This window comes from Platichthys flesus, chromosome 23 (assembly GCF_949316205.1).
Source record: "Platichthys flesus chromosome 23, fPlaFle2.1, whole genome shotgun sequence".
Taxonomy (NCBI): Eukaryota; Metazoa; Chordata; class Actinopteri; order Pleuronectiformes; family Pleuronectidae; genus Platichthys; species Platichthys flesus.
In genome coordinates, this window is record NC_084967.1 from 4,129,229 (window position 1) to 4,138,860 (window position 9,632).

At 44.4% G+C, this 9,632-nt stretch overlaps 1 protein-coding gene across 1 annotated transcript; it reads left to right on the forward strand.

The window, feature by feature from the left end:
• The first annotated feature begins 588 nt into the window (after positions 1 to 588).
• LOC133949131 (fish-egg lectin-like) lies at positions 589 to 2,044 on the forward strand. Its single transcript, XM_062383320.1, has 5 exons — positions 589 to 646; positions 768 to 1,004; positions 1,127 to 1,350; positions 1,441 to 1,568; positions 1,808 to 2,044. The coding sequence occupies exons 1-5, from the start codon at positions 592 to 594 to the stop codon at positions 1,947 to 1,949; spliced, it is 786 nt and encodes a 261-aa protein (XP_062239304.1). The 5' UTR covers positions 589 to 591; the 3' UTR covers positions 1,950 to 2,044.
• Positions 2,045 to 9,632: the final 7,588 nt, after the last annotated feature.

Here is a 9,632-nt window from a genome sequence, read left to right on the forward strand (position 1 = left end):
TTCACTTTCTCTATCGTTTTCACATATTGGCCACACTAATATCTGCGTTTACATTTTTCTTCAAGATTTATTTCCCTTTTGGGGTTAAAATAATACAATAAAGATAAAATCATAAAGTGATAAAAAATAAAGAATATTCTCATTCTAGAGTGGCAAAATAATGAGATGATGGGCATCAGGAACTACAAGACAGTTGACAGGTAAGGAGACACCGCTTGTTACATTCATGTAACACGACCCAAGAAAGTTCTTGGGTCGTCACGTGTTTCTAGAATGCGGCGAATTGTAACAACATTCCCTGTTTTGGAGAAAGTCAAGGTCTGAAAAGAACGAAAACAAGTCAAGAGCAACTATCAAAATGTACCTCTGCAGCATTTTTTTCCAAAGATGTCACACCGGTTAAATATTTCCCGACAAACATACAGGTAAATGTTTAGATAGCTTCCTGGAAAACCTGTTTTGGATGGAATTTCGAATGGGTTTAGAGTATATATATACGCTTCTCTAAACAGGTAGGTTGTAGGACGACACAGCTCCACAGAGAGAGGCGAGAAGTTGATCCAGAGTTGCACTGCAGAGCACAGAGACAACATGAAAGCTGTTGCTGCCTTATTCCTGCTGCTTAGTTGCCTGGCAGTCAGTCATGGTAAGTCAAGATTCAGATCTTGCTCGTTTCCTAATCGTTTGTTGAAACAGTTCATGGCGATATTCATTTGATCTTTCTCCCATTGGACAAAAAATAATGGTTCCGAATTCTGTCTTCACAGCATGGAACTGCACCGAGGCTCCGCGGCTGTACAACGCCAAACAGGTTGACGCCGGAATGGGAAAGGTGGTTGCAACCGACATTCACAAACGGGCCTTTTTCCTGAGTGGACGGTACTGGTACAGACTGGGCACAGTCTCCCTCATACATGTCACAGTGGGACCTTCAGGAACTTGGGGGACCGACGCCTTAAGCAAGGTCTACAAATTGGTCGCTGGAAACTTTAATCTAGTCAATGGTAACTATGAATATTATTGTGTTTGCATGATCATCAAGTTGTTTGTTTACGGCTTAATTGACCTGTACCTATGTATTATAGTACTGTAATTGTAATATAATAACCCATGTGTTGGTCTTCAGGTCTGACCATGCAGCAGGTAGATGCTGGTGGTGATGGGCAGCTTATCGGGTCAAGGCCCTCCAACTATCTCGCCTACTGTCTGAGAGAGGCTTATGCTTTGCAGTACACTGGAGTGGGCAGTCTGAGCTGGTCTTACCTTTCAAAAGCCCTGAAGTACATCAGCTGTGGCCCACTGTACGGATGCTGGGGAGTTGACTCACATTATCGTGTTTATGTCACTAGGGTGAGTCGCTGTAGCATCTCATATTGTCCCTTACTGTACTCACTCACAGATCATGGCAACATCACCATGCATGTGTTCTTCTTATGACAGGCAATGTCACCAACCTCCTGCGGCACAAGTGGCTGGTTGTACGTGTCAGGGGTATCCATGAAAATGATTGAAGTGGGGACAGACGGAAGCGTTTATGGAGTGACTACAAAGGGCCAGATCTACCAAAGGTAAGTCAGCGATCCTCAGAGTCTCATATGTTACATACAAATATGTGTTTGACTGTGCACACATCGTTGCAGTACGAGTAATTTAAGAACAAGAAACACAAGGGCACATGTCTCTGTCTTTAATGGAATTACATCTGGCATCGAAAGAGCAAAACATAAAAGTCTGAAGTCAACCTCAATCTTTCATTGTCAGTTCATGTCGATTCCTAAACCCACGTGTATGACTTCCCTCTCATCAGAATTGGCATCAGCAGTTCTCGCAGAGAAGGCACAGGTTGGGTTTACGTCTCAATGTGCATGCCCGTCAAACACGTGAGCTACGACCTGCGCCAGCTTTGGGTCGTCACCACCTCTGGTTTGCTCATGAGATGCACCCGCTAATGTCATGAGCGTGGCAGATGTGTAATGTGCACCGATCTGGAAAATTCGATCCAGTCTTCAGATTATTCAGTGCACACAATTCTTCAATGATTAGATAAAAAAAAAAATCCTTAAGGTGGAATCTTTGGTGTAAGTTTTTCTTTACCTCCTCTGGTTAGTATGGTGTGTTTCTGTATTAATGTACAAAATGTCTGATCGGCATTTTAAAGAACTTAAAGATAAAGACTGTAACTGTCATTAAACAAAAGGTTCAACGTTACGTTAAATGAATCATTTCTGAAGAATCCCCAGCATGTTTAGCTTCTTCCTGCCAGTTGGTGTAACTCCTTCTTTGTCAATAAATGATTTTGGAAACTATTGAATCTGACCTATTGTCATGCTTCGTCATTATATTTGTGCTGTTGTGAATGTGAAGGAAAAATCATTTTTGGTTTGTGTTTTTATTTTGCTTCAGTGTGTTTGGAATATTCCTTCAATTAATCACTCAAATCCAGAAATTGAATGGAAGTTTGATAGCAGAACTATTAGTTCAAAAATCAAATAGAATAGTAGCGATTACTGTAACTATGAAAAAGATCAATTTGAGGGATGCCAGGCAGGTAAACCGATTAAGACTGAAAAGGACATTGCAAAACTAGATTAGTCTAATATAAAAATGTATTAAGCATCACAGGTGTGGATTGAGCAGGAGCCATCTTCATTTTGGGACATTTTAGATAAGCCTCCTCTCATGAAAGTCCTGCGCAGACATATTCTTGCCATGTCTTCGGGATTTGCCTGATTGACTTTGACACGTGTCCTTTGTCCGACCCACTGGAACTATCTCAACAATTGACATTCATTATCATCAAAGGCGCTCGTCTTTTTGCAGGTCACATATCACATGTCAGGATACAGTGTTTAAAGTAACAAGTGTATGTTAATTAGTGTCATATACCTGTCAAAATAAAGGTGATCCCATTCCTGTCTAAATGGATTTTAACTCTCTGTTAAGATCTACTGAAATCACACACATTGTTGATGATGGGAATGTGCTAATCACTCGCTCACTTAGGTGCCCGTACAACAATCCTAAACACACATGCACACACACACACACATCTATCTGGCCTGTCGTCAGTTAAATGACGAAATCCCACCAGCAGAGGGAACCAAGTTAAAGACACTTTTCTGCCTCTGTAAACATGGTTAGTGTAAATTGGGGTTGTGCATATCAACCCCAATTTACACTAACCATGTTTACAGAGGCAGAAAAGTGTCTTTAACTTGGTTCCCTCTGCTGGTGGGATTTCGTCATTTAACTGACGACAGGCCAGATAGATGTGTGTGTGTGTGTGTATGTGTGTGTATGTGTGTGTACGTGTGTGTGTGTCTGTGTACGTGTGCGTGTGTGTGTTTTCAGGTTCAGTATTCAGGTGTGCAGGAAAATACAGTCTTCTAAGATAATACAATTTCACATCTTTGTTAACATCAAGGTGGTCTCCATGGAAACCTCACACACTCAAGAGTGTATTGAACATTTTTATCAGCGCCTTGTTTTGCGCTAGTAAACTCACACTTACATCAGTAGCGTATGTTCAGCTTTCCCCCTCCTTGAATCCAATGACCTGGAACCATAAGACTTAGTAAAAACACAACCCGACACTTTTAATTTCTCAGTATAATGACAGATTTTGACTTCTTTTAAATATCATTTCTGTTCTTAATAAGCAATGAATTAAATTTAGAAAGAGGAAGCATGTAGTCTGCAGTTTGAATTGATAAATTCAATCCCTAAACTACTCAATGTGACTAACTTGAGTAACAGTGTTCTCGTATATTTTGAAATCAAACACGACTGTAGACATTTGCATCTTCCCAGCATGCACAGGTGTAAACCTTGCTCTATGTCTATTGCTGCTGTTCGTTGGGTCATTTTGCTTTACATCTACCTCATAGTGTTTCTGTTGTTTCTAAACTTTGATAACAACATCATTTTCTTTATCATCAGTTAAAAACAATGCATGCTTGTCATCATTATATTTTGGTAGCAACAAACTGGTTAAACAGGAAAGAAGGGTTCCATTTAAGCGCAATGAACCTAAAACTCCTGGAATCCTATTATAGACAAACAGACAGATAGAGATATACAGACAGACAGACAGACAGATATATATATATATATATATATATAGATACATAGATAGATAGATAGATAGATAGATAGATAGATAGATAGATATGTGATAGCAGCCTCCCCACATGACTCTACTGCCAGCTATTTGATGTGCAACACTGCCACCTGGTGTCGGACCGAGCAGCTGCACTCTCCCGGCTGAGCGCACAGACGGGCTTGGCGCTCCGGGGTCTCGCAGGCTGCTGCCGCCCCCTCTCAGCCTGAACACAGAGCCTCTCCTCCCGCAGACTGCCGGGCTGACCGCCGCCTCACCCCTCCGCTCTCCAGGAACAACCTTCCAAGAGAGAAACAGCTTTAATTCCTTCTTCTTCTTCTTCATCTTCTTCTTCTCTTTCCCCCCCGACGCTGCGCCTCCTCTCAAAACCTGCCTGGGTCCGCGTGTGTGGATACAGAGGAGAGAGCCTCCCTCCGTCTGCAGCTCCACAAACCAGGTGAGAGCATCCACCAGCAGTCTGCTGCGAGGAACGGCAGACTCGGCCACTTGGAGCGGTGCGCCGCCGGGCTGCTCGGTTCCACAGAGATGTGCACCTGATGCGTGTGAGTGTGGCTGGTTGTTGGGTGTAAATACACCAAATGTCTTCTGCAGAAGGTTCCTGCCCTGGTCAACACGGCGGGTTTTGGCTGCTGGTGCGTTATTCCTGAAGCCATGCGTAAAGTGCGTGATCCCACACTGACACCGTGCAGGTGACAGAGCCGGGAGTTGGGGAAACAAGTGGGAATGAGAGGGGAGGATAATCCCAACAGGAACAACCTGCTTCATTTTCTTCTCATTTCCGAGTCCTCGCAGCGGCCGAGTCTCCAAAATGTTTGTCACGTGAAGAAAGTGAAGCAGCTGCAAGCCGAGGGCAGAGGATCTCGCCCTCCATCACCAGGCGGTGTCCCCGGTATCAATGTGGTGGTGCCTCCCTCCCTAATAACAAACTTTACTGCTGATGTGCTGTGGACATGTCCTCCTCCAGCTCCATCCATCATTCTGCCCCCTCTGTTCCTTCATGACGTCTGCGAGGTGCCTCCAGGGGTTGTGGGTGCTCCTTGGTTTCTCATTTAAGTGACTGAAATGACCCCCTGAGGGAAAAGCATCGTCTGAGGTCTGCGTTTATGAGACACACGCGTGGATTAGGGCTCATCCTAATCTATTTAGCATCACTGGCAGCCCGCTCTCCTGAGTGCCTTAAACGGTTTTAATAATGGATGGCGGAACAGATTCACTGGCTTGCGGCATCGATTTCTTTTTTCTCCGTATGAGGCTGTAAAAAAGTTTTCTGATAAGAAACCGATCGGGACATATATTCCTTTACTAAAAAAAATCCATAGCTAAGCATATTGCAAATTCTAAAATGGATCGCATGGCAAACCCAGGTACCCTTAGGGATGTATACGCCACACAACATGAAAGAAGTGTAAACTATCTTGTAATCACTGCGATTTGTAATTTTGGCCAAGGGTTGATGAAATCCACATTTTTATCTTGAAGTGTGTGTTTCTCAAGATTCTTCTGATTTCACAGTCGGCTCTGGTCATGTTGTACCCTTCGTATTGGTTCCGGACAACAATAACGGCTTCTTTATTGCTCCTAATTGAATCACACGCCCAAGTCAGCCGCAGCAATTAGTTCCCGGACTGTGCAACAAGTGAGAAGGGCGGGCGGCATCCGGTGTCCCCCTCCCACAGGAGCGGTGTGAGGCCAGAGCTGGCTGTGGGCCCGCTGGTGGTGTTAACCCCCTCGTTCATTCATCCAGGAGCGGGAGAATCGAGAGGGCTCAGGATTTGATCCCCCGGGGAATACTTATAACCCCACCAAGGAGATTTGTCTGAGCCTCGCTCGCTAGCAGCCCAGTGGGCAGGCGGGACGGCAGGCCAGTTAGTCTAGGAGGGTGAATGGGGCTGCCTAAGTAAGCACTTTAAGGAGCCCAGGAGAAGTCATTAACCGTTGACTGCTTCCTCTGAAGAGCGGCCGGTAGGCTGTGCGGTTGCCAAGTCAGGTAATATTCTTTGTGTCCTCATGTGTTTGGTCATTTGAGATGCTACCCCGTCTCGTTCAGGTCGTCAGCCGTCGTCCGAAACGTGAGAAGCGATAAGACGATTGGTTCCTGAGATATGGGTTCCCCAGACAGACAGAGATTTCTGGAATAATTAGATAAATGGTTTTTCTTTGCATAATTTCCGGCTCATTTCTAATGTTTCGACTCTTTCTAAGTTACTTTGTTGTGCTTCCTATTTATCTTCAACACTTCCTGGTACCTAATGTCCATATAGGTGTGACTCCTTAAAGTTTCCAAGCGTGGTCACATTCTGAACAAAAGGATGAAACTTACTTGTTAGAAATGAGCAGAGCGTTCACGTGTAGGCGAGGCTGTGGAGGTGTGTGTTTGGGTTGCACAGTTGATTTGGGGTTGATTGTGAGCAGTCGGCTGTGCTGCCTGAAGCCGACAGAGGCGGCAGTGAGGCCCCGAAGGGCTCGACCCCCCATCTCCAGCCTCGGCCCCCCCGTTCAGCTCTCCATTAACGTTGTCGCTCCCGTCGTCGGCTCCTTTCCGCCCTCGTGCACGGCTTTGATCCGACTGTCGCTCTCTTCTTTTTCTCCCTTTTCCTTTATTCCTCTTCGACTGCCTTTCTTTTGACTCTCTTTGCATTCCTCACCAGACACAAGGACGCTCTTTCTCCCCTCTCATCTCCTCGCTTCCCTTCCTTCCCTCGCTTTCATGTCACAGCTTTCATTTTACAACCTCTCCCAGTGCCCTTGTGTCATGTCCCCGTTGGATCACCAGGGAAGTTCCTCGCTGAGATCAATGGCGGGCTGAAGATATTTCCATTAAAATGGCAGATTGAATTAGATTCGGACAAACCTCCGCAGACGAGGGTTTAACTGCTTCGATAGGAAGCAGTGACACGCTCTCATCAGCATCGATTAGCTCAGTTGCCCTTTTAGGGAGGAGCCTCGTTTGAGTAAACAAACTCTAAGTAGTACATGCAGGCGTGCCGCTCATGGATAAATAATTTGTTTCTCTCAAAGCTGACTGATCAATGGCTGAACATCCTTGTGCCACGCCATACGCCGCTGGGTGACCAGCAGTGAAAGTGTGATAAACCTAAAAAAAAAAAAATGTCGGAAAACTATACTTGAACGAGAAGCAGTTGGGAAACCAGCAGAGGATTCAGTGTCTTCAGACAGGGAGAATGTAAGGAAGGATGAGCGACACAAAGGAGGTTGTGAAGGGGGGGGGGGGGGGGGGTCATTTGTCACCAGTGAGCGATCAGGGCAGAGGGCTTCATGACACTGATGGCCTGTGAAGCTGCTCTTTGAGGATGCTGAATTAACTTGTCATGACAGATAGTGCGCTGCGTCCCTGAGCTGCCGGGAGCCGAGGATAGATTCTCCGCCACAACGGGAAATTGTAAGGGTGGTGTCGAAAGTGAAAGATTTAGGTTTCTTGAAGTCAGGATTGGATCCTGTGGGGAGGAGGCACAATTGATCAAGTCAGGTTTTGTCGCCAGATTAGATAAAAAAGGTAAAATAACAATTACATGATAACCTTTTTCTCTGGGATTTCTGTCGGCACGGTTGCTTGAGGGGCATCACTACTAACGCTAAGTACAAAGTTTGTTCCCTGTCTTTGGAAGTATGCAGAGTGTAGATTATGCCCAGGTACAGTAAAGCTGTTTCGTGTCAAATGTACATAAATGTACACATACATGTAGTCCATACTCATTTGTAGGACCATCTTTTTACTGTTTTTTAATGTTGTAGAAATTAATGTTCCAATCGGTTCTACAAAATCCAGGTGAAAAAAAGTTTTAAAGTAAAGGAACAGCAAACCAGATGCTTATATATGTTCTATCTCATTATTGATGTATATTCAAATGCTAACTAATATTGAGACAGAACCCCAGAAGGAACGCAAGAGAACCAAAGTTAACAGAAAACATTTAGCACTTTTAAAACTTCTTTGAAACGTGCTGCGACAGATGGAGGTTTCAGGACATAATTACTTCATAGAAAACCATCATTCAAGGATCCCTGGATCAAGGTAAATCCAATTTACAGTTATGAACTGTTTAATTGGAGCCGCACTGACCACACAGCATCCTTAAACTCTCATAGTCAAGTCGTCATAATAGCGTCATTGTTGGGTCGGGTTAGATAAGCTCTGGACAGCTCTTAAAGGGACAGTTCACCCCCAAATTTAAATTCACTCATTATCTACTCACCATTGGACTTTCAGGCCGATTACAGGAAGTTAAGACGACATTAAACGATAGATCTAATGTTTGAATGACAATGTCGAGCCTGAAGTTGGTCGTCTACTCTGATGATATTATAGAATACATCCTAGAAAAAGTGGATTTGGACTTGCACTAATATGCATTGTCCCATGACTAAAATGAAGCTTTAAAAGAAGCTCGCTAGTTGTGTTACAGTATCAGGGACATTCTTGTATGTTTTAAATATCCATGAACTATTGTAGGTTTCACTTGATATCCCATTATAAGAGGACTTCAGTGGTTCTTCTGGAGCCGGGCTTTTAGGTAGAGAGCTAATCATGAAAGAGATGTGTTGAAGGACCGCTGCATATCCCTCAGAGTCACCTGCTATTAAATCAAGGGTACGAGATGAGAACGAGACACTGACTCACATTTGTGCGTTGTCTCCTTCCTGCGTCGTTGTCCGTGTCTAATGGTCCACAGCAAGTCAACCGAGTGCATGTTTTTCCTCAGCAGCAACATCCCACCTCAGCTTCACACATTGTCAGTCTGCTGAAAGCTGATGAGTGCAAACATGCTCTTCAACTTTCAGTGAGCTCATACGCAGATGGTTGAGCAGTGGCTTGTTTTTCTTTTTCACCCTTTTGTTACATTTCCGCTGCCAATCTGGGGATTTAAACTGCCACCCTTCGATTTCGTTTATCCCTTCTCACAACGGAGAACGGGGGGGTAGGAGTGTGGTTCCCTGGGGCAGGCGACACCGTGTGTAATTCAGATTAACTGTAGCTGTAATGTAGATTTATTTCTCTTTAGGTTTAAAGTGTCAAACGCTCTAAACGCCTCCATCCCTCAACGGCAAACCGCCGTTGTGATCCGGACCAGCTGATCCCTGAATTAATCTGATGCTAATTCATTACCGCTGTTAAAAAGCGCTGAGCGTTGGCTTTACAGCAGCATTTACAGTCCCTCTGATTATCAGAGCTGAAAACAGAATCTTTACTCAGATAAATAACAGTGATGTGGCAGCAACAAGATACAGTAGAACAAAAGATGAAAACAAACACAAGGTTTGAACCTGCAGTGGAGGAAGAGAGAAAATAATCTGCAACTACTTCTTCTCCTGTGCAGTAAGTGCATCTGTGGGCCGAAGGGGCATCTCTCAGCCCTGGCTCATGCTAATGTGTTAATATGAAACAGCGCTGTTGTGCACCACACAAATGGTGTGAATCTGCATTTTCACGTAATTTGCTGGAAGAGTGATAAAGCACCGGCCTGAACGTGGTAGGCTGAGAGCTAAGTAACGA